This window comes from Haliotis rufescens, unplaced genomic scaffold, assembly GCF_023055435.1.
Source record: "Haliotis rufescens isolate VD_foot unplaced genomic scaffold, xgHalRufe1.0.p SCAF_4, whole genome shotgun sequence".
In the NCBI taxonomy this organism is placed as follows: domain Eukaryota; kingdom Metazoa; phylum Mollusca; class Gastropoda; order Lepetellida; family Haliotidae; genus Haliotis; species Haliotis rufescens.
In genome coordinates this window covers 3,833,230-3,859,816 of record NW_025964112.1, presented here as the reverse complement: position 1 = coordinate 3,859,816, position 26,587 = coordinate 3,833,230, and the positions used below count along the sequence as shown (strand labels likewise).

At 41.9% G+C, this 26,587-nt stretch overlaps 1 protein-coding gene across 1 annotated transcript; it reads right to left on the bottom strand.

Annotated features, from left to right (window-relative positions):
* Positions 1-611: 611 nt before the first annotated feature.
* Positions 612-23,048, bottom strand: LOC124149924 (neuronal acetylcholine receptor subunit alpha-7-like). Its single transcript, XM_046521771.2, has 6 exons — positions 22,977-23,048; positions 9,806-9,945; positions 9,055-9,099; positions 5,524-5,633; positions 3,243-3,787; positions 612-1,949 (listed from the first exon to the last, which is right to left on the bottom strand). The coding sequence occupies exons 1-6, from the start codon at positions 23,020-23,022 to the stop codon at positions 1,513-1,515; spliced, it is 1,323 nt and encodes a 440-aa protein (XP_046377727.1). The 5' UTR covers positions 23,023-23,048; the 3' UTR covers positions 612-1,512.
* Between the last annotated feature and the right edge of the window lie 3,539 nt (positions 23,049-26,587).

Here is a 26,587-nt window from a genome sequence, read left to right as displayed (position 1 = left end):
AATAAGAAAATACAACCGTGATCTAGATCTAGGCCAACTCACAGCGTTTTACGCGAGAGATAGGGAATGCTATTGTTCACATTTGGGATGTTTGGGGTCACAAAATCAGAAGTCAGGCACACTTCCACGTAGTTTTCGAATTATTTGTATCAGAACTGTTCACTTTAAGTGATCTGGTGGTGCAGTCGTGTACGTTCATTCATGAACAGCACCTCCCGTAACAGCGCCACAAAATACGCTTCGAAGGGGACACTGATGGCACAACCGGATCATCCCAAGTAAGTCTAAATATCTGTCAGGATAGTTTAAACAGACTTCATTTCACCACGCTTATCCTTTTACGTGAAATCAAATTGAAAGTGGCGAAAGTGGTCGGGTGCGTCACGCTCATGGGGACCCTCGCTCTATTGATCGGTAGTCGTACATTGTAAATGGATATAGCTCGATTATATAATGTCTGTAGAAGCTCTATGCGTAACTTATATATAATGCAAACCGAATTTGATGCGTTTGACTATTTTGTTTGGTTTAATATAGTGTTTGTAAATATCTCTCGTTCTCATTAATTTCTTCAGTTCTGCCTTGTAGTTGCAAAATGAATGACGTCTCGCGATTTTTTATGAATGGAAAAAATAGGCCCGGTCTGACAGACGTCACGGTTATCCAATCAAAACGAATAAAACAAGGTCAACCTTGTACGACGCACGTGTGACGTACGGATTTAGTATCTTACCACCTGTATCTTATAATTCTCACATACGTGTCATAAGCGTATCACATACTCATCACTAACTTATCACATACTTAACACATACCTATCACTAACTTATCACATACTCATCACTAACTTATCACATACTTATCACATACTTATCACATACGTGTCATAAACGTATCACATACTCATCACTAACTTATCACATACTTATCAAATACTTATCACATACCTATCACTAACTTATCACATACTCATCACTACTTTATCATAAACTTATCACATACGTGTCACAAACTTATCACTAACTTATCACATACTCATCACTAACTTATCACATACTTATTTCTAATTTATCACATACTAATCACTAACGTATCACATACTTCTCACATATGTGTAACTAACTTATCACTAACATATCACATACTCATTACTAACTTATCATCACATACTTATCACTAACTTATCACATACTCATCACTAACTTATCACATACTTATCACACACTAATCACTAAATTATTACATTCTTATCACTAACTTATCATATACGTGTCACCAACATATTACATACTTATCACTAATTTATCATTACCTTATTATGAATTTATTACATACGTTTCACTAACTTATCACATACTTATCACATAGCGTTTCTTGCTCATGAATATACTATAGACTGCAATTTGTAGCTGTCTGTCTTTCGAATATAAAGGAAGTTATGGTAGTGATGTTCCAGGGTATTCCTTCTGATAGCAAGGATCTATAAAGCACTGGATAAGCGAAGTGAGAAGCCTAAATCTCAGTGTCTCTATTGAGCATTATCGAACTCAGGAAAACTAAGACTACGATGGTGACGGTTGCTATTGTACCCAGATACAGCCTGAAGAAAAGTGCGTCAAAGGCTCTGGCTATCTCCTGCCATGTCATCTCTGCACTGGGGCTGGTAGAGGGGGCACTCGCGATGCCATCGGCGTTGGTTGGATCACTCTCGTGGACTGCATTCTGAATGTCCTTGACCTTGGGATCTTCCACAGTGTCGTTGCTGCTGACTGACGCTGACCTCGACTTCCGGTTCAAGCTCCGGGCACAGGTCAAGGGCATAACTACACACCTGGTTGCATGTTCCAGCCACGGCGTCACTTTACCTTCCCGGAAGTTGAAGTCCAGGACGACGATGGTCAGCACTACGGACAGGCCGCTCAGACAGAGGATGACAGCCAGGTACATGGCTGAAATATCACACAGGATAAACAGTGTTAGAAATTGCTCGATAGATCACGACAGATTGGATGACATATATGGAGACAGGTAAAAGAGAGCTGACAAAATATTACATGCTGCACAAACCTGTTTACTCAACAGCGCCAATCACATATGGGAATTCATTTTCGTTTCTCTTACTAACTAGGGGAAAACCCCATAGTTCTCAGCCACGAACATGTTCATGGTGTGGGGTTGGGGTGGGGGTGGGGGTGGGGAGGGGGGGGGGGGGGGGGGGATGTGTGATCTGTATCTGGTCTGCTGCTTCTGATACCACATGTACTATCATTACGTCTTCCATCACAACGTACGTTTTCTACCACTACATGTACTACCACCACGTCTTCCACCACAACGTTGTCTAACACTACATCTACAACCAAAACGTCTTCTACCACTAGATAAGTTTTCTACCACTACATCTACAAACACCACGTCTGCTATCGCTAAGACGTCTACCACTTTATCTACAACCACCACGTCTTCTACCACTAGATACGTCTTCTGCAACTACGTCTTTTACCACAACGTACAACTTCTACAACGACGTCTTCTACCACTATATTTTCCACCATTACGTCTACAACCACTTCGTCTTCTGCCAGTTCTGATTTTACCTGTACGTCTGTAACCTTTTCGCCAACTATCGCTACGACTTTAGGTCTACTACCACTACGTCTACCACTACGACGTCTACTACCGCTACTTCTTAATCAACGAAGCCGTGTCTTCATATATGAAGTGTTCAGGATCTAGTACCACTACGTCTACAACAACTACTAGTACTACTGCTACTTCTGTTACTACTATGTCTACTACGTCTACTACCACTACGCCAACCCGTGTCTAACCCATGTAGGAGGTGGACATGCGGTTAGCAATGAGGATCAGGATCTACTACCACCACTGCTACTAGATCTACTACCACTACAACGACTACAAATACGTCCACTACCACTACGACAAGCCGTTTCTTACCCATGTAGGAGGTGTCGCGGGAGGTGGTGGGCATGCGGTCAGCGATGAGGGTCAGGATCTACTACCATCACTGCTACTAGATCTACTACCACTACAACGACTACAAATACGTCCACTACCACCACGACAAGCCGTTTCTTACCCATGTAGGAGGTGTCGCGGGAAAAGGTGGGCATGCAGTCAGCGATGAGGGTCAGGATCTACTACCATCACTGCTACTAGATCTACTACCACTACAACGACTACAAATACGTCCACTACCACTACGACAAGCCGTTTCTTACCCATGTAGGAGGTGTTGCGGGAGGTGGTAGGCATGCTGTCGGCGATGAGAGTCAGGAAGACAGCAAAGGAGAGAAGCACCGTGAGAGAGTAGCCCATCTTCTCCCCGCTGTCCGGAGGCAGGACGAACACCAGGGCCGACAGGATGGACAGAACCACCACGGGAAGGATGATGTTGATGCCATAATATTCTGGTCTCCGCTGAAGTCGGAATTTGAAGGCAACCGTGGCATAGGTATCGACGTCAGCGCTAAGTGTACGCTTCTCCTCCTGTCTCTCGCTGAAAGCCTCTATCAAGCTCCACTCCCCGTTTTTTACATACGCAGCAGTGTCCACACTCTCGCGATATTTCTTTAAGTCAAGTTCCCTGATGTGGTAGCCCCAGCTTTGAATGATGACAGAACATAGCTGGAAATCGAAGGGGTAGTAGGTGATGTCAATGTCGCAGTAGGTTTTGTAAATTCCGGGTGGATTCCAGTTTATTCTGCCCTCGTTACTGACTCTCAGTGGAATGTGTTCGTTAGCTATGACGTCTAAATTGTCGATTCTAAAACATACCACGAACACAAGAAATATATAATAATCATTTTCAATGATAGTAAAACAGTTTGAATGTTCAACAGTCTAACTCCATTAAGTGATTCGGAGAATGGGAAAATATTTTCATACTACGATTCAATTTTATGTAGCTTATCAGAATCAAGTTACTTCGAAACAGAACAAGATATTTCCAAACTTGATAAAACGTGACGTGATGAAGACTAACACAGGCTGCAGTCTTATGCAATTTACGGCCAGTCATATGTCTGAAAGGATGGAATCAGACATGGAATTTGGAACCAACGATCCGACCGACCATTGACATATTGCAATTGCAGGTGTCTCTTTCGATATAATAACGTCACTCTGAGGCCCCGGATTACACACGTTCATTCGAGAGTAAACCCGCCACGTGCCCCGATGACGGTCTCCAACCCGTGTCTCATCTCTTCGGCCAGACGTCGGAACTACAGAAGGGGCAACTCGCAACTCGCGATGCAAAGCTGCTTCCAAATCCCGCACACGTTTTACAGGTGACAGTGCCTGTATACGACACCCAAGTATTCCTGTCGAATCAGATCTTAAGATTTAAGGCGGGTTCAGGCAGAGACAATTACAGCGTTGTTCTGGTAGGCTGCCCGGGAACGGTGTCTGGTTGCAGGACATCTCGAACGTACTGACTACCTGTGAGGTTGACTTGTAGGATAAACAGGTCAAACTTGCAATCGTGTGAGAAACCTCCCCCAATCATCACCGAGACGCCCTTCACGGCACAGGTGTCTTGATGTATCGCGTATCCTGGGTTTCGAAGCCGCATTCCTGTGCAGCCAAGTCACCAGTTGTCATCCGTGACATGGAGCAGTCGTCAGAACGAGGGGGTTCACCTAGATTCTCAGATACCAAGTCCGTCGAGTTAAACACCGTGCCAAAGGTAAGCCCTGATGGCGATCTGGCAGTAGGGTGCGCTTGACGACCCCCCTAGGCGCCATTCACGCTGTTCACATTCGGTCACTCAAGGTTCTGGTGGCAGAAGTGGACTAGGTAGCCATTGTAGACAGTCCTGTCGTGGTACTAATCGAAGCAGTCTTAACTCTGTGACGTCGCAGGAGGTCGTCCTGACAGTGGAAGACCATCCACAGAATTGGTTTCACAATGTTGTCTCACCAATCGGCTGATTACTGTGTGATTGAAGCTGCAGCTGAAAACCCTGCTGCATGCTCTCCGCCTTTTTGCCATCTTTGCGCCTCTGAAATCCTTCTTCTTCTTTAACCAATCCTTGGCCACATCTTTAGATACCTTAGCCGCGGTGGCAATTTTTTTTATTGCTCCTACACCTTTCCAATATCCTCGTGGGCTATAGTAAATTTTATCCATTATTAATTAATATTGATGTTTCGTTTAATACAACTCATGACTATCGTTGAATCGCATAGTCATTTTGGCATAAAAAATTCCCCCTGTAGTAGCAGTATAGGTATATAAATCCGGCTCCAGTGGAAGAGAGCCAGAACCCCTATTACCTATACTACTTTCGTGCCATGTTTACAGTGAATAAATACACATTGCAACACAGAGGATTTAAAGATGAAAATTAGATGCCTAAAGATTTTGAAGAATACATGAGTTGCATGTTGTATAATCATCATTGTCATTGAAAAATTAACATTAATTGTGAAATGGTGTAATTCTTTACCTTCGTGGATGCTTAACAGTATTCCAGATATAATGATTCGAATAACTTACGCGTTTTTTACCACGAGCGAGGGTCGCCATATTTCAGTTTCATCGGAAAAGATGAACATAATGTCGTCGTACTTTGTAGTGTTCCATTCCAGGCGTGTGTCGTTCCATACCTTGGCAAAATACAATACATGAGTCAGTATATGTGGGCTACCACAGCAATATAGAATACTAAACGAGCTCCCTGTGTAATACCAATTTTATGAAACGAGTGAATAGTGGTGGTATCTGACGAGCGAAAGCTCGTCAGATACCACAACTATTCACGAGTTTAAAATTGGTTTTACACGGGAGCGAGTTTAGTATTTTATTTATTACTTGCAATTTATAACGTTTTTTGAATTATACTGTGGAGTATGAATAGGCTGACACCTACATGATCCACGACATAGTCCAATTGAGTTTAACAGAATAATACTTCAAACACGTCGAAAGTTGAAACGTATGAATTTCATACCATACAACGGGTCTACCTTTAGAATTCACAAAATTATCGTAGGGCTAAGACTTTCGCATCTCACATACTTTAACTTAGACCAACGACTGTCGTTGCGCTACAATACGATCGCCTTGTGGAACGGGCCTTGCACCTCAAAGTTTTCAATAACGTCACAATACCCGATGACGTAATTTGTGGAATTTTGATGCAAGATCCATCGGCGAAACAATGCCATGTGACGTCAGCCTAGCAACAAGGTTGCTGGGGTCATCGAGTGTGCATAAGCTCCTCTCAGTGATCTATCAACTCCACACGCAATGTCGTTGAATAAGCCAAGGGATGTTGAGAGCTTTCAATATTGGTTCGTAAAACGTGTTCCGAGAGTACATAAGCACGCGTTTTGGTATTACACAATGTGTAATAAAGCTGTATGTTTATTAAACGGGTGATCTCTTCACGGGCAAGTAATAAATGAGTATCCGATATTCTTCTTGCATCAACTCATCTTGCATCAACCGGGGTCTCAAAGATATAATTAACAATAGCTTAAAGAGGTTAACAAGGGAGACACCTGTTCAAGAAACACTGAAAAAAACCGGTTTTTGCTTCCTGTTGAAAGAACTATGTTTGGTGTCCTTGGGTTCTGGTTTTCGAATGTTTACCTCGTCAAAAGCAATCATTCGTTTTGTTATACGGAAATTCACTTAAAAGTTTATGAAGTCTTTAAACTGTCCAGTCTTTCATTACAGTAATCTACGAACCGTGACATGTGTCTACCAGACGATATCTTGATAACTAGCATACGAGACTATATCTGACATGTCAGTCATGTGACGAGTAAATATTCGAGTGTCGGTCACGTGATTTGGGTCTCTAAATTGAAATGCATTGTTTCGTCAAGTGGTGCGGATTAACCAATGGCATTGCAAGAATTTTAATAGAGGTAAAACCACATAGTGACATTCCACGTGGCAGGTAGAAGGACACGTTGATCACCGAGCTCAGACTCGATGTAGATGTAGTAATTAGTGCAGAGAGTGAAACGGTTTTCACTCTGTTGTGAGGGTAACCACTGCCTCCAGATAACATGTGTTTCAACTCGTAGATTCAAAAGTGATGGTCCCTTTTAGGTGAGAAGAAACTCAGCATGAGAGCCTTTTTTTTCACAAAGCGATTTAAGCTCTACGACTATCGTAACTTCCATACTTCGACACAGAACACGCCAGCCGAAGTCGAGATCACTCTTTGGAATGGTTCCTGGGTCATCAAGAGTGCTAATTATGATCACGAGCGAAGGATCACAATCGAGCTAAATCTGAATTCGAACAAACACTAACGGATCCAAGTAGCTTACAGATTAAAACACCGCGTCTTAATTTAAATGTTTCTTTCTGCAGTGGTCCGTGTAACTTGTAATATTTCTAAATCGTTACATTTATTAGTGGTACTATGCTAACCATCGAGGTACAAGTTAACATAACGCATAGATCATGATACAAACACCTAGCCCTTGGAAGTAAAACGTGCGTACCGAATTCCCGCCAACATACACATCAATTACATGCATGCATGCATACATTCATACATACATACATACATACATACATACATACATACATACATACATACATACATACATACATACATACATACATACATACATACATACATACATACATACATACATACATACATACATACATACATGTCCATAGTTCCCTTCTTCACAACCCATGATTGTGGGTTCAAATCCCCACTCGCCCCCATTATGTTTCCTGGTTTGTGAGCACCATACCCGTGCACGTGGATTTCACCAAAGTGGTAAACGTCTGATACCTGCATCACTTCAGGCTTTCCTGGCACAAGTTGACTTGCTGTAATATAACTGGAATTCTATTCAATACAGCGTTAAACCCAACTCACTCACTCACTCACTCACTCACTATATTAAACATACATCTGCTTATTAGAGGTGGATTCGTTCACCTTGTAACGGTACATGGCCACATTCAATGGTCGACAGAAACCACGAGCAGTAAGTAATATTCACAGGAGAACAGTGCTACAAAGCACATTCTACCCTCTGTTACCTGTATTCCCGCCACATTGTGGTGGGTCAGGCATAATCATCTGTGATAGGACCGTTAATACCGACCAACAGGTGGCATGTCAACACTTCAGCCATATGTAGCATGTCATTATGCAATGTAGTTGGTCTGACGAAAATCGATACCGAATGTGTTTATGGAAAGAGTGTGACTAACGTACCATGTAATATGTTGCGGTGATGACTGTATTTCGATTGTGCCACTGTAAATATTCTGTACATTGTAGTTCTAACAATGGCGGTCAATACTAACGCGACGCAATTATTCAAGACAACTAGGTTCCAATTCTCGTGTGGTAAATATAAACTGTACCGGCTAACTGCAGCGCCATGCTACTTGTCATGGTGTCAACACTCCTAGGGGCCTGGCGTTACCGTTAGGAGCATATAGTACACACGTCATGTAGTGGCGGTGTATATACCTGCTGGGGTCAGAGCGGATGAGCAAACATGGTTTTTATCAACATGTACTCCTGGTTTGGATCAAAGACACAAACAATGGGATTCACAAATTGTACAACGTGACAGGTATTAGCTTCCCCCACAGTCCTTGTGTAGACATACGTCAGACACCGATGAGCCATACAGACAACCATACTTCCAAAGTAGACACAACCCCTGTTCTTGGTTGACATCACTGGTTTCACCATCGGAACCTTTTGCCTGTGCTATGCACATCTGTAAATTATGGAATAATGTGAGGGTCATCTCGCGTTTTCGCGGGATCAAACTTTGGAAACAAGCTATAAAATAGATACGAATTGCGGTATAAGACATCAGGAGATCTTGCAAAAAATTCGCGTTCTCACGTTCTCGCATTCTCGTGCTTTTAGGTAAAAGTATTTTTTCTCAAAATTCAAATGCATGGAAGCATCATTTGGACACAATGTACAACTCGCTATGCGATGTTTCATTTTCTATAGCAAATATATAGGGTGGGTACCACTAACACTTGCTGCTGCTACACACTGTTCCGAGTGCAACTTACCACTGTGAAGTAGCCTGACACGGAAAACGTCTGAGTCCGGGTCACCTGCACAAGAAAAGAAACACATTGCAGGATATATCGCAGAAAAAACGGTAACCGCAACATTGGTCAACCTTCTATCCGTGAACAACAAGCCACTTGTTAATACAGGCCAGGGTTTCTTTCAAACTGTTTTAAGCATTTGGGGCTAAAACTTCCCCACACCTCAAATGGTCTCCCTCTTTGGGGAATTGTGTGGAACCACACTCCGGGCTTCTGTGACGAACGCTTTAACCACAACACATGAAAATGAGCAGACATTTCGCCATAACCTACGTACAGAACACAACCATATCTGTGCAAAGGATACTTGAAATGTAAAACCTTGTATTGGCTTGAATCTTAATTGCAAAATAGATAAACGTGTAGGAAGGATTCGGGGACTAGTATTCATCCAAATTAAATAACAGGTAATTTAATATCTTCGAAAATGAGAAGACTTTTGAAGAAAGAAGTGTATCGGTCAGTGGACATGATAGATGATCAATAAAAAGGATGTATCTTTTCGTGAACATGGCGGATGAACTATAAACGTTATGTGTTGTGGGCCTCCGGCTGTCAAGTAACAACGATGTGCTTCACGTTGTCCACCTTGTGAGTTGGACATCAAATATCCCGTCATCCAAAAGCTGCTGAATTAAAGTTGAAGCTAATGAACAATACAATAATTTATTGTTCCTAAAAAGGGTACAACGCTAATAATTCGACTCACCAGATCGTTAACCGTAATGATGTTGAAGGCGAGTCCGACGTCCGTGACACTCAGTGGACGAACCTTCAAGGAGTAATTGGTCAACAGGTCAGTCCGAAGCCGGCTTTCTGCCTCGAAAGTAAACCCCAGGACCGGAGACCCTGCAACCAGAAGACGAAGAGGTTCCTAGGGGCTGACACACTAGACTGCTTCAAGACTTGACATGTGTTTGTCTGACCGTTTGTAGAGCTGACACACTAGACTGCTTCAAGACTTGACATGTGTTTGTCTGACAGTTTGAAGAGCTGACACACTAGACTGCTTCAAGACTTGACATGTGTTTGTCTGACAGTTTGTAGAGCTGACACACTAAACTGCTTCAAGACTTGACATGTGTTTGTCTGACAGTTTGTAGAGCTGACACACTAGACTGCTTCAAGACTTGACATGTGTTTGTCTGACCGTTTGTAGAGCTGACACACTAGACTGCTTCAAGACTCGACATGTGTTTGTCTGACAGTTTGTAGAGCTGGCACACAAGACTGCTTCAAGACTTGACATGTGTTTGTCTTACAGTTTGTAGAGCTGACACAGTAGACTGCTTCAAGACTTGACATGTGTTTGTCTGACAGTTTGTAGAGCTGGCACACAAGACTGCTTCAAGACTTGACATGTGTTTGTCTTACAGTTTGTAGAGCTGACACAGTAGACTGCTTCAAGACTTGACATGTGTTTGTCTGACAGTTTGTAGAGCTGACACAGTAGACTGCTTCAAGACTTGACATGTGTTTGTCTGACAGTTTGTAGAGCTGACACACTAGACTGCTTCAAGACTTGACATGTGTTTGTCTGACAGTTTGTAGAGCTGACACACTAGACTGCTTCAAGACTTGACATGTGTTTGTCTGACAGTTTGTAGAGTTGACACACTAGACTGCTTCAAGACTTGACATGTGTTTGTCTGACAGTTTGTAGAGCTGACACACTAGACTGCTTCAAGACTTGACATGTGTTTGTCTGACAGTTTGTAGAGCTGACACACTAGACTGCTTCAAGACTTGACATGTGTTTGTCTGACAGTTTGTAGATTTCCTGCAGGACATCCAGAAACTCCAGCGAACATTTGGTTTCTTTCTCATTAAATCTGAGGCATAATTCCTTTACTTACCAGCAATATAAAAGTATTATAAAAGAAACTAATTTCTTTTTTAAAGAACCTAGCTTATTATTATTATTTACAGATTAAAGTACAAAACGCACCAAAGAGGGTTTGGGTGATCCTGGCACAGTCAGGCTCGTTATCAGCTCGGGGCCCTTGCCCCCTCTACACGCAACCCCGACAGCGAATGGGACTTCTCCTAGGAAGCGCTGCCTAGTCAAACCCACCCAGAACTTTTCGGAGAATGTGAAGACTCTCAACACTGCAGCCTTCTGCATTACCCAGATTGTCAGAAGGGCTGTATTCCTGGCAGCAAACCCGGGTACTCTCCCAATGTCAGTCAACAGATTGGGAGGTACCAAACCTAAGGCACCAAGAACAATGGGGAGTCGGACAACTTGATACTTGGGACGCAAGCGCGCCATTTCGAAAACGAGGTCTGCATATGATTATTAATATTAATATTATTATTATTATTATTATTATTATTATTATTATTATTATTATTATTATTATTATTATTATTATAATAATAATAATAATAATAATAATAATAAGTCTGTTGTGGGCGGCCTCACTGGCCAGAAAACGATACTGGGGAGCTACATGTTGAGTGTTGTTTATTCAACTGATTATATACTAAATAATTCCTTTCCATGGTCATATCGGCTGGCCGATTACTGGTTTCACAGCCTTCATTAGCCCTGATCTGCATGACTCTTGTCATACATAATTATTACACAGAATTGGAAATATTTCAGGTGAGGCAACATTACGCATCAACGCAATTTATTAACGTGTCATCGGTAGTAAACAGATATAATTCCCTACCTTGGAATCATTAAACCTCACTTGATGTTAAGTTGTTTGCGGCCCGTTTGTGACGTGGCACTGACAAACGACCAGGTAATCGTTGCATGGAAAGTAAGTGTGATTTGTATAGAACTGTCTATTTACATATTTACTGTGCTTCTCACAACACCGCTCCGGTTAATAGCGCATAATTGACAGGTCAGTCATTAGCCCACTTAGTTTGGTCATGTTAACAGCTAACAACACACACAACACCAGATTATATTGATTTCTTGTCTGTGATTGGCGCACTTTGATGTGAATGTCAACCATTCATACTAAGTAACGACAGTGATGGTTCAACAAACATCATCACAGACATACAATGTACGTGTACAGACAGCTCAGTCAGCTGATTGCGTTTATAAGGGAGAAAACGTTTTTAATATATCTTTGTAAACATACAAATGAATATTTGCCTTCTTATTGAATACATGCGTCATTCCAGTTGACTCTTGACCAGTAGCTGTGTTAGTTCGGACTTCACTTTTGTCGTCTGTTTTATACCCCTGTTCTGAAACTGTTACCTCAGTATTTGAAACTGTTACAACCATATAACAATAAACCACTGCCTTTCATTAGGTGAGGTGAAATTGGGTTTAACGTCGCGTCCAAGATTATTGCGGTTATATAGCGACGTGCATGCACGTGTATGTGTGTGTGTGGCTGCTTGTACTAGTCCCGACTGATGCCGATTGATAGTGCTAGCACACAGAGATATCGTGCCGCAGTTTAACATGGATACCCAACTAAGACACAGTATACTGACTCCGAGCCGACCAGTCCTTGTTTTAGCCCTTTAATGCCGAGCGACAGACAGGGTAACAACAAGTACAATCTTTTAACGTCTTTTGGTATGACGCGGCCGGGGCTCGAACCCCGGACCTTCCGCTCTCCGGGCGGACGCTCTACCACTAGACCACGGAGGCGGTCGCCTTTTATTAAGCCATATGCAATGTGTTTGGGTATTTGAAGTATTACAGTTATACGTTGGGCGAGAAGAGACATTAAGTCTGTCCATGATCGCCCTCAGCTCTACTTCTACCTCTGACGCCGTCGCTCCATCGTGACAGTCAGTAACACAACGTATGGTGGATATTGTGATGGTGAAATAGGTTTAGTTACTAATTACAGTTAGAGTACTATATTGTGTAGACCCAGTAGGCTCATTTCTATATACTGTTCTCACGGCTGGGTAATATGGAATCTGGATAACGATAAAATGATGGACATGATGAAGTGGCGTGAAATGAAGAGAAGACCTTTTAGTTACCGTCAGTGAGTAAGGTTGGGTTTAAGCTGTTTTTAGCAATACTCCAGCAATATCACGGCGGGGGACACTAGAAATGGACTTCACACATTGTACCCATGTTGTGAATCGAACCCGGGTCTTCGGCTCTCACAACAAGCATAGTCGCCTCTCACAACAAGCATAGTCGCCTCTTACGACAAGCATAGTCGCCTCTCACATCAAGCATAGTCGCCTCTCACGACAAGCATAGTCGCCTCTCACAACAAGCATAGTCGTCTCTTACGACAAGCATAGTCGCCTCTTACCACAAGTATAGCCGCCTATCACAACAAGCATAGTCGCCTCTCACGACAAGCATAGTCGCCTCTCACAACAAGCATAGTCGCCTCTCACAACAAGTATAGTCGTCTCTCACAACAAGTATAGTCGTCTCTCACAACAAGCATAGTCGCCTCTCACAACAAGCATAGTCGCCTCTTACGACAAGCATAGTCGTCTCTTACGACAAGCATAGTCGCCTCTCACAACAAGCACAGTCGCCTCTCACAACAAGCATAGTCGTCTCTCACATCAAGCATAGTCGCCTCTCACGACAAGCATAGTCGCCTCTCACAACAAGCAAGCATAGTCGTCTCTTACGACAAGCATAGTCGCCTCTTACCACAAGTATAGCCGCCTATCACAACAAGCATAGTCGCCTCTCACGACAAGCATAGTCGCCTCTCACAACAAGCATAGTCGCCTCTCACGACAAGCATAGTCGCCTCTCACAACAAGCATAGTCGCCTCTCACAACAAGTATAGTCGTCTCTCACAACAAGTATAGTCGTCTCTCACAACAAGCATAGTCGCCTCTCACAACAAGCATAGTCGCCTATTACGACAAGCATAGTCGTCTCTTACGACAAGGATAGTCGTCTCTCACAACAAGCACAGTCGCCTCTCACAACAAGCATAGTCGTCTCTTACGACAAGCATAGTCGCCTCTCACAACAAGCACAGTCGCCTCTCACAACAAGCATAGTCGTCTCTTACGACAAGCATAGTCGCCTCTCACAACAAGCATAGTCGCCTCTCACGACAAGCATAGTCGCCTCTCACAACAAGCATAGTCGCCTCTCACAACAAGTATAGTCGTCTCTCACAACAAGCATAGTCGCCTCTCACAAGCATAGTCGCCTCTTACGACAAGCATAGTCGTCTCTTACGACAAGCATAGTCGCCTCTCACAACAAGCACAGTCGCCTCTCACAACAAGCATAGTCGTCTCTTACGACAAGCATAGTCGCCTCTCACAACAAGCATAGTCGCCTCTCACGACAAGCATAGTCGCCTCTCACGACAAGCATAGTCGCCTCTCACAACAAGCATAGTCGTCTCTTACGACAAGCATAGTCGCCTCTTACCACAAGTATAGCCGCCTATCACAACAAGCATAGTCGCCACTCACGACAAGCATAGTCGCCTCTCAGAACAAGCATAGTCGCCTCTCACGACAAGCATAGTCGCATCTCACAACAAGCATAGTCGCCTCTCACAACAAGTATAGTCGTCTCTCACAACAAGCATAGTCGCCTCTCACAACAAGCATAGTCGCCTATTACGACAAGCATAGTCGTCTCTTACGACAAGCATAGTCGCCTCTCACAACAAGCACAGTCGCCTCTCACAACAAGTATAGTCGTCTCTTACGACAAGCATAGTCGCCTCTCACGACAAGCATAGTCGCCTCTCACAACAAGCATAGTCGCCTCTCACAACAAGTATAGTCGTCTCTCACAACAAGCATAGTCGCCTCTCACAACAAGCATCGTCGCCTCTTACGACAAGCATAGTCGTCTCTTACGACAAGCATAGTCGCCTCTCACAACAAGCACAGTCGCCTCTCACAACTAGCATAGTCGTCTCTTACGACAAGCATAGTCGCCTCTCACAACAAGCATAGTCGCCTCTCACATCAAGCATAGTCGCCTCTCACAACAAGCATAGTCGCCTCTTACCACAAGCATAGTCGCCTCTTACCACAAGCATAGTCGCCTCTTACCACAAGCATAGTCGCCTCTCACAACAAGCATAGTCGCCTCTTACCACAAGCATAGTCGCCTCTTACCACAAGTATAGTCGCCTCTCACAACAAGCATAGTCGCCTCTCACGCCAAGCATAGTCGCCTCTCACAACAAGCATAGTCGCCTCTTACCACAAGCACAGTCGGCTCTTACCACAAGCATAGTCGCCTCTCACAACAAGCATAGTCGCCTCTTACTACAAGCATAGTCGCCTCTCACAACAAGCATAGTCGCCTCTTACCACAAGCATAGTCGCCTCTTCCAGCATTCATGGGTCGCTGAAGACCTATTCTAACCCGGACCTTCACGTGTCCTACAGTCGGTATAAACTCTTTCACTTTTTATCAGTGGCAAACAGAATATTAATTCAGGTTTACCTGTCAGACAATACATCTTGACAAGGGGCTGTGGAACAGTCAGGTGGTTAAGGCGTTCCCTCGTCACGCCGACGTGCAGCGTTCGAATCCCAACATGGGAAGTGTTAAACCAATTCTTGATGTCCCCTTCGTTACATTCATATTGCTAACAGCGACCTCAGAACAAAAGTCACACACACGTTTCAACGTGCCATTTTGTCCAGCTGTGTAGAGAATCATGTTGTAGTTCACCTGTTAGTGGATACTGCGCCAAAATATAATATCGTTGTGAAATATAAACATAAAAATTCTGTATCTGTGCGTGAGTTGGTCTGATCTGTATTGTATTTTATCACGGATTTACAGATGAGATGTGAGCTTGAAGTGATGCAGTTGTTTACCACGGAAGTGAAGCCCCGAGCGCGGGTCTGGCGCCGACAAACCCGGAAATATCGTTAGGGCGAGACTGGGATTCGAAACAAAGATCACAGGTTTCTGTTTTGCCAAAAATGTAACTTTACACATGAACATGTAATGTAGTACTTTACTCACACGAGTACGTGAAACAAAACGGTTAGTTGAAATATTCAACCGCGGTCATCTGGCACGGATGTTCAAAATGAATGTATTCTGGAATAAAATAACGGATCGTTCAATACAGATTGTGATGAAGACATATCGACTTTAAGGTCGTGATTCACAATTTGAACGTGCATGTTAATGCAAGGCATACACTTTGGATGCTTGCGTATTTGTTGGGAGTATGATACTCACACAAATTGTTTTAATTCAAACAGCACACAATGATTGTTTAGCTATCAGGTACTCGTGAAACGCTTATTTTTAACAACAAGTAACGTTTACGCAATGCCACGGTTTGCTGAAAATCAACGTTTTCTGCAGCAGGGCAACAACACTCATAACTTGCCATGGGTCGGTCGTCCACGTGTGGCAACCATATTCGGTTGGTGCGTCGATCAAAACTGGCACTTTAAAAGCTCGGAAATTACTGGGTTGAGATCAATCAGTGGCAGAACCGGACGCAGCCGTTTGAAGGAACAGAAACCTGCGGCCCCGCCGTTCAGCGATAAGCTGGACTCTGCCTCCACGTCGCCGTCAGGCACGCAGGTAGACAGCGTCTGAGTTTAGAAGACAAAGGACAGGACATGTATGCCGTGCACAGGTGAGTCCAAGTTTCATCTGGACAGCTCTGATAGTCGTGCAAGGGTTTACAAGCGTCCGGGCGAACGTGTTAGCGACGCTGGCGTTACTCAATGTCGTCAGTTTGAGGATGGAAGTGTGATGAAGTGCAACATAGCCTACTATCGAGCCTCGCATCCTCACAACGCGGAACACAATCTGATCAAATAAACTGCAGGGCAAAAGACAATATACACCCTTGTTTGATGGTGGCTTAAAATGAAACAGACAAGAAATGGTATACTTGATTGTTATGTATTAAATACTTGTGTTTTGGACCAGTGTTTTTGCGATCGTTTTCAGACAAGAGACGTTTTGATAACGTTTGTAATAGTAGTCAAATCCAATTTTCAAATATCCATACTTTTCTTTTGCTCGACAGTTTAAGTCTGAAGCTTTTAACTTCTTTCAAAAAGAAGCTAATAAGCTATTCCTCCAGAGACCATGCCTGTGGAAAAAAACCTCATTTACTGTTTTTATCAGAACGTCCGGTGTCTCTGGTACCACCAACATGGAAAAGAAGGGTTGTAAAGCTCATCCATATACTCAGGTGGACTGGTTCAGCTCGACAATTTTAACCCGTCTCCCCGACCGACGATCTCTTTGAATCGACATTGCCGAACACACAAATATGAACTAAGTACATGTGCACTGAGTCTAAAGCCCCATTCCTATGGACACTTTTACTTATGTGAGTATATATACTTACATAAGTAAATTTTCTTATGGTGGCATGTGAACGCATTTGCTTACGTGAGTAAATGTACTCCAGGAGTAAAGATACATGAGTAAAAGTATATTTGCTACACCTGATAAGGTCTAGTAAAAGTATATTTACTCATAAGTATAAATGCTCCTGGAGAATTTCTGGTCATGTGAACAGATTCTCTATTTGCTTACGTAAGCATATTAAATCCTGTGCAAGAAAATACGGCCGTAGTTCCTTGCAAAGAACATAAAATGTTTCGCGTGTCATGCGAAAGTTATCGATCCACAGTTTATCATCAAATGATCGTTTGACGACATTGTTCCACCAGTGTTGAGAACGTTCTCTCTTCCACAGTTCTCTTTCCTGGTATAATCCTAAGACTAATCCCATACTAAGAAACTATGGAAAGCCTCTCTTTCGCCTCTGGTTGACTATCTTCGACAGCGACATGGCCTCAAATGATAAAAGTCCACAATTTATTTATGAAATGATCTTTACTTCTGCCTTGCATAAACTTCATGTGAACGCAATGTAAATATACTTTGGCTTACCCCCGGCATTCAGCGGCATGATCAGGGTCTCTGTAGCTTTTTGTTCCGTCTATGAATGAGTGTCTGGTCGGACCCCGCTTACTTTTATTAGAATGCCAGCCTTCGACCTGGTTGGTTGTTTGGGATCCTGTGGAGCTGAAACCTCTGCTCACCATCTTGAGCTTCGCTCACTTGCCTGTGAGACGCCCCCTATAATCCTCTATTGTTTTACCAATCAACACGCTTCATTGGCTATCGTTTTACAAAAACACTTTTCGCAATAGAGTGATTTGGTTTTCTTTTGACACTGTTTCTGGTAAATATTCCCTGGATAAAGAAGATATTGGCGACATGGGTTCCAAGCATCGTTTGATATTTGTAAACAATTCAATTCATTAATTTGAGCTCGAACATATGTTTAAGAAAGTAAGAGAGGTTCTGATTACTCGCGAGTGTGTTATCGGATATGTCGACAAATGGATTCAAACTTCAAATGATATATTTCGAAATTCAAATTCTATACTGACTACACTAACACCCGCCAACAATGTTAGTGAAATATTTAATATGCTACAGTTTCATAATAAAAGCGACACAATCCTTTCCATATTCAAAAGAAAATCTCTGCTAAAAGCATTCCGACTGTATCGTGAGCATGTGTTTATAAATCACTATGAAATAGTGATGGTATCGGGCGTTCGTGAAACGTTAATTCCATGTAAGTGGAAAATAATACAACACAATCGTCTTGCCTCCTACCATCCCAGATAATATTTCCACCGGGCCCCTTTCAAGGATGTTCTTTTAAACACATACATGCGTATCTAAAGAAAGAAGTCTGTGTATTGCTTTAATAATAAATATTGCATATATTTAAGGCAAAGCATTAAACTGACACTTTTGCTACGTACACGTGTCACAAAATGAACCCGTTAGACCACTTCAGGAATATATTTATGAAATTGCGAAATGTCCGCGTCCAACGGGTCGATGCGTATGTGAACCAACTATTTAATTATCTGTTTTAGAACATTGAAATGTTTCTTGCACTGACAAGAGGTATAATAAGTGAATAGTTAGAAGGGGCACTACTTATCAGAACGAATCAGTGAAATCGGTGAGTGAGTTGGGTTTCTATAATCTCTAGCTTCTTCTCGGCAGTCTGACATTGGCCGCTTGGTCACACTAGCTGCCGTGAGTCGATTTTGCTCGCAAACGCAACTGAGCGTGACAAGAGACTGGGCTACCGTCTGCAAGGACAGCTAAATAAACTTGGAGGCAATATTTGTTTTACGCATTTTTCAACACTGATTGGTTACCCGTGATCTATGAAGATTTGGACAAAGGGCGCATGTTAATAAATTTCTTCAGCCTAAACAAACAGACAAAAAGATGGACAGAAGCGCATCGGATGTCGTTATTTGGAAATCCCCCTGGTGGTTATAGTTTATAATAAGAAAAGTATCCCTGCAGTGAAAGCATTTTCGGATTTCGGATTGCATGGGTAAACTACTCCCTAGTTGTCATCCATGTTTTCTGGTATAACCCTACACTTGTGTATTTGTCGTCATTCAATTGATGCTCAGTTAATTTATTACAGGTATAATTACTGGAGGCACCACTCAGATTACCTGATAAAGGTTCCCATTAGGCATTTCGTGTGTCTGGGTTATTCATTCAATTCAAATCCAGGTTTAAACCGAATCCCGGTTTGAAGTGAGGTGAAATGTATGTCATATAATATGCAGGTTTCAGCCCAGCAAGAGGAGTGATCACCATCATTCCTCGCCATCAAAGGATCAGCAGAAATTACGTTGATTGAATAATCACTGTTATTTTGCACAGGGGATTTGTCAAAAGTAAGCGTTTACATGTGTATGTTTACTAAAGCAGACGGAATACCCCAATATCTGGGCGTGAAGTGCCGATGTGAAAACAACATACTTTGTTCAAAGCCGATATAACGTTGATTGATTGCTCATTGTTATCTAACTCAATGGATTTTTTAAAGAACCGTGGACATTATGAAAACAGTTGTCACGTGGGCTTTCTCAGCTGACCTTTGAGACTTGACACAATGTGAAACAACTGAAAGAAACTAAGTGATCAGTTGAGAAACCAAACACGGGTTATAATATCCCGAAACGATAAATATATTTTGAAATATTTGATTGTTACAGAGACACGTGACATCCAATAAGTTTCTTTGTACAGCTGCAGATGTGTGGAATATTGTTCCTTTATGTGAATATTTACGGTTGCATTCCTCGAACAAGGCAGCTGACTAAAAATATACATATAACTTTGGTAGGTTGTAATTATGATATTTGCATTTTGTTTTCATTCATTTGCTGTAGCATTGAACAGAATCATTCTTGTTCCTCTACGTCTTGGTTAAGAAGTTCTTCGATGCGCGATAGACGTTGTTTTTCACAAGTCTTTTCCTTTGTATGCGTGTATATGTTACAGTCAATGTGTAAAATATGATTCACTCAGGCAATTTATAGAATGTCTAAATATTTCAGGCGATTGACTGAAAAATCTGTTTATTTATTTAACAGATTGACTAAAAATGACTAAGAGTGTCAAAAGGGCTTAAAAACATCACAATAGATTAATTATGCTGGGATTAGAATCCAAACAATTTAGAAATGTGCTTATCCAAACTACCATAATATAATAATATCTGTTTTTAGTAAACAATATCCTTAGGTATAATTCTTTGTTCATATGTTGTACATTACCGGTGCGAGAATGTGATTAAGCAGACTGGATGACTGGATTAAAGTATATGCATGACTGTGTGACATGGTGTGACTTGGGGCGTATATGGGTGTGTGCTAGGAAGGGTGGGCAGATTGAATACAGAATGGTTGATTGATTATTATTATTATTATTATTATTATTATTATTATTATTTAATATCCTTACATTTTCAGTCACTTGGTGATGATATTAAACATAAAAATGTTTGGATTTCGTCATCATAATAATACAGATGGGCATATTTTTCAGTCAATTTGTGGATTAACTGAATATTTAGGCGTTTAATAAATTTCCTAAGTGAAACGTTTGCACATTTTGACTGTAAAAAAATAAACACCATAACATAAGCAATGCTCAGGTGAAATAGTTTCTTTGTGTTGCAAGTCAAAATAGTGTAAACGAAAATCACACAATTACCAAGCAAGTGACTTATCAAAACACCGTCACCATTAATGATGCTACCCACAAAGATACCTACATTTCCTTATTATTTCCAAAACTGTATTTCATTTTGTTGATAAATGTGACCATACGCCCTTATACTGTCAATAAAAGTGACAACTGCGCTTACGAATGGCGCAGCACAGGCCGCGAACTAGTCTAGATCACTGCTATATCATCCGGGTACTCACGGGGAAAAACAATAACAAAGGCAACAACTCTGGGGAATTGCTTTAGGTAATTGCCCATTTAACAGTATTCAAGTTATATCACGGCGTGTCAGCTTAATGTGGGAGGAAAGCCCAAAGTGATGCAGGTCTCAGACGTTTACCATTCCGGTGAACCCCACGAGCACGGGTATGGTGCTGACAAACCTAGAAACTTAATTGGGGCGAACCGGGTTTCGAGCCCACAATCATAGGTTTCTGGCGTCCCCAAGGGACGCAACTATGCACAGCGAATCGCAACGCCTAAGACGACTGGGCCACCCGTGCCCCCCACTGTAATCAAAATCGGGGCACCATGTTATAAATGCTGAAGACGCTCGAATAGCAGTTCATGGAAGATTTACATTCTCTCATGAATTCTAAGAAATGTACTTGAAAAAAAAGAATTGATTAAAATTTCCCAATCAAATCTAGTTATAATCAGCCTGATAAGTCTATGTAAATTTATACATGTATATTCTAGTGTCTTCCTCTAAAACACGAAACCAGCTCTTCCCTTATTTATTATTGTTTATTTCAGAAGCTTCGTATAAAGTTGTGTTATTTCAATGTGGTAACTGTACATGTATGTCTTTCACTTGCAAATACCTGACTTGCATTTGCATGTGTTTGTGGTGGATACGCTCTAACCTGATTCATGAGTATTATTCATTAACACATGCTTATGATATAGTCGGAATGGAATGGAAAAGAAGTAAATTATGGAAATGGTTTTGTTTATTTTGTTTCCAATAAAAAGCGTATTCTTTAACAATGTTAATAGTCGTCCACACATCAAGAACAAGTCACTGTGTAATACAAATACCTAACGACGTAATATTTGTGAAGGACTTCGTTTACCATAGGAAATCTTTAATAACCAAACGATTTTGTCCAGACTATTTCACATTATATTCAGAATGAAACTTATCACGAAACATATATGAGATACTAGACATGCACAAAACATTAGTTGGTTATGAGGTTTCCTGACGGCCATTTTGGCCGACACATGATGGTGTTTGATTCTGTTCTATCTTATTTGTTGCCGTGAAAATCACCTCAGCTAATGTGTGTACGAGTATTTGTGATTGGAGTCATGACCACAAGATCACCTTACATTTGCAGTCTAAATAAAGTATAGATATCGGTATTGGTAAAAGGAAAAGAAGCTTTAAACTATGATCTTAAATAAAGCAGAGTAGTATGCCATGGAAAACGTAACTCAAAATCAGTCAAGGAAAAAAGTAATACAATATATTGTACCGTACATTTAGCACAACTGTCACAAGATAGCGTGACTATTCTGTGTCGAAAGTGTCGCGATAGTGGCGTGAAAGTGGCGCGATTGTGCCGTGAAAGTGTCGCGAAAGTGCCGCGATCTTGTAAAATGTTATCGCGTAAATGGCGCGAAAGTGTCTCGAAAGTGGCGCAATAGTTTCACGTTAATGGCTCAAAGGTGGCGCGATAATTCCGCGTTAGTGCCGCAATAGTGGCGAGAAAATTTCGCGATATTTTCGCGAAAATAGGGGAAGTTACTTATGAAATGTAGTGTACATGAGTAAATTTGCTTACATGAGCCAATTTTGTCCATGTGAATGGGCCTTATTAGTCTCTGCCTCGCATATGTTATATGATGCTTTACAATACTTACTGTATAACGCTATGGAAAGAAGCAGCTGCAGCACACCCTTCTCCATCCCGTCACTCGGCGAGCGCTGTTCTCCACCTTCTGTACCTGAATGTGTTTAGTATCCCGGGCCGTGCCTCATCGACTGGTAGCGCGCCTATTGTATGCTAGCGCTGCACTTGTTTGATTTGTCAAACTTGATAAACATTCTGAGTGACGGATTTTAAGTTTGCTTCAAAGGTAATGTACAGAGTGCAAGGATATAACATCAGTTGTTTACAGACTGGCGGAGTTAATGAGTTTCGACAAATGTATTCAATCGATGTTGTAATCACCTATGTTACCTGTAATTATCGTTTTCAATCTATCTGTGAAACACCGTGACGTCCCTCTGGGCTACACGTAATGGATTGCTTAAACTAAAACCGCCGAGTTAACACAATGCGGGGTGTTGTTACACACATGCATCAAGCTGGCGTAATAACGATGACTATAGTCCTACCGATTACATCTTATTAATGAATGTGAACAAATGTAAACTAAAAATGAAAAGTATTCTTATACCGTGAAATATCAGTGGATTCCAATTATATTAAACAAGCAATCCGATGATGTCAGGTATTCATTTTTTATAGCCCGTCGACAATCATGTGAAGGCTGGCGTCAGAGTTTGTATGGAATAGTAGAAGGGCCATAGTCGCGTCGTCTAAACAAACACACGGAAAAAGTGTCAAAATAAACCAAAGAGACAGTTTAACGATAATGGAACATTACGACAAAGAGGCATTTGGACCAATTGTCGCATTGTCGAATTTGAATAGCATTTATGCTTTGTATCAAATAGTGGTGCGCATATTGTTTGTTGGACGCAAGCCTGAAACATGACCGCCAACGCGACCGGCGTTATTAACAGTGTGAAGAATACATTTTGATGGCCAGACATTTGTCACACGTCTCTGTTTTAGAAATGGTGTAAACACCAGGGAACCAATCTACCCTCTCCTGGGGACTTCTTGCTTTGATTATTGTCTGTGCTCATTATCCAGATGGCTTCAATTTGTCAAATTCTGTGACCTATCAGTGCTAAAAACCCCGGCCTCCCGTTTGTCCATTGTCCATTGCACATTCCCAAACACGGATGATATCGTCCTGACTTCCTTTTGTCCATCACTATCACCTACCAGCGCTAATTACTGTTAAGTGTTGGCCTCCATTTGTCAATTGCTTATCACCTATCATTGCCAATTATCTGTTGGCTTCCCTTGTTAAGTTTCCACCTTTGGAATATTATTACTTTTGTTGATTTTACAGGTACATATATATGTTCCCTGCTTCATAGCATTTATTCACCTGATGAAGGAGCAAGTATATACTCAGAAACGTTGTGTTTCTCATAATAAAGAAGCTGGCATCCATAAATTATCTTCGTTGCCTTAACGTTCTTAAATATACAGAGTTACTGTTTGTGTTCTTCAGACATATAAAACTTTTTTGTCTTGTGCGCCCTATTGGTACACCTGTCTACTCATGTTGCAATGACGATCAGCAGGTAATTGCTATGTTCTCAAGGTCGGACACAGACCCTTGGAAACCGGTGTCGTCGCTGAGGCCTTGTCTACCCGTGTTACTTGTCTCCTCGAAATGAATGAATTATCAGCAATGTAAATTACTCGTGAGGCAGGATGCTCGTTTAATGATGATAATATTTTAACCAAGCTTTATAATGTTTCTTTCAGGGGGTGTTTCATGGCAGTGTCTTTTATTGTTTGACAGTGGTTGCAGCTGTGTTGCATTGTTTCTTTTTGGGATTCGGAAGACGCTCATTGCATTGTGTTTGGACAGTGATCAGTCGTCAGGAAGCTACTATATTGTGATGCTAGTGAGGTGTGTAAACTTCCGGCTTGGTATACCGCGGACGGTGATAGCATGTTATGGAAACTTCTTGGAGTTCTAGTACGGATGAACTGTTTAGGGCACTGAGTTGAACTTTCCAGTGTTGATGTTGTTGTTGTTGCATTAAGTGTTTAAGAGGTCGCCTTCTGCCTAGGCAATTTCGGCTGACCTGTCCCTCTTTGGGACTCCTGTGTGTGAGAAGGGTACACATATCTATTGTGAGTTTGGTGTTCACATAATTTCTGTTTTTGTATTGATATGATTTCTATTTTCTTATATTGATATGATTTCATTTTTATCCTTGGCTGCTCTGTTTATATACGTTCGAGTAGCTGTCCATCTCTCAGAAATAGAGTTAGTTTGGCCTTCGCTATTGCATCTCTTGGATTTAGGAGATCTATGACAGATAGCGGATCTAACTGCAATTCTTGTTTTAACCTAGCCCGGGCTGGGGCATGGTCTTGACATTCTAGCAACACGTGATCAATCATGGTTTCAGCCTGATTGCAAGATGAACAAACCTTGCCATAGTGCTTTTTGTGACCAAGTCTGAGGCGTGAGATAGCAATTTCAATTTTCCTTTCATTTGAGAATGAGTTTGGCTTTTGTTGGACCTTGGGTTGAATTTTGTATAGCCATATGCCGATCTTACTTGCGTCCCATTGGGCTTGCCATCTTTCTGCTATGGAGGCTTTGCTTTTGCTTTTTATCTCTAGTTTACTAAAGGGAATATGCTGTATATCCGCTTTGCCTAGAGCTAGCTTCGCCAGTGAGTCTGCTTTTTCATTTCCATGAATATCTATGTGAGAGGGGATCCAACACAGCTCCACCTGTTGCCCTTGGTCCGATAGTTTTGTATATTCGTATAGAATATTGACGACTGTGTTTGGCCTGGAGTTTGAGTTTCTGCCACTGATGGCCTGAAGTGCACTTAGCGAGTCTGATAGGACGACTGCCTTTGCTTCCGGAAGTTCCGGTATCAGTTTGAGTGCATGATGAATTGCCTCCAATTCAGCCGTGAATTGGTACACGCCGTGACTGACCATCAGTTAAGCGAACTGAATGTGCTTGGGGTTTGGAGCTGTGGATATGGATCCCGTAACCAGCACTGTTGTTGATAGGATTCTTGGATCCATCAGTGTATATATGGGCCCAGCTGTCCCAGGTAGTTTGAATTTTAGTGATAGCTACTGATCGTAGTAGGGTTGGGTTTTCTCTTTTAGTGACTTCTGATGTTAAAGCAGTGTCAACTTTGGGAGATTATAAAGTCCAGGGAGGATGTAACCCTTTGTAGTGACTTTCTGGAGGCTGAATGTCATCACAATTGTGACTTCGAATGAGTTCACGTACTAATATCCCAGATGGCTTTAGTGAGGGATTTTTTCGAGCTAGTGCTTCATCTCGAGTGTTTTTGTCTTGCCATATCTTTTTAACCAAAGGGTTTGATGTTCGTCCCCAGAACGACAATATTGCCTGCTCTCTTCTTAGTTTCAATGGGAGTTCTCCCGTTTCTACTTGTAGTGCTTCTAGTGAGGTGCCTGTTGCTGCGCCTGTGGCCAGCATTAGGGCTTTGTATTGTATTCTGTCTAGGCGCCTCAAGACAGTATTTGATGCTGAATGAAAAGCCTCACAACCATAGTCAATTTTTGATCTGATAAGAGATTTGTAGAGGTCCAGCAGAGTGTCCCTCGATGTGCCCCAAGATGTGCCTGAAATTGCCCGTAATACGTTCAGGTCTTTTT

Excerpts from the sequence above, each read along its gene's own strand:
- LOC124149924 (XM_046521771.2), bottom strand. The coding sequence starts at position 23,022 with ATGGAGAAGGGTGTGCTGCAGCTGCTTCTTTCCATAGCGTTATACA. Across the intron at positions 9,946-22,976 it reads TCTTTCCATAGCGTTATACA|GGTCTCCGGTCCTGGGGTTT; the intron begins GTAAGTATTGTA and ends TTCTGGTTGCAG. Across the intron at positions 5,634-9,054 it reads TGTCAGGCTACTTCACAGTG|GTATGGAACGACACACGCCT; the intron begins GTAAGTTGCACT and ends TATTTTGCCAAG.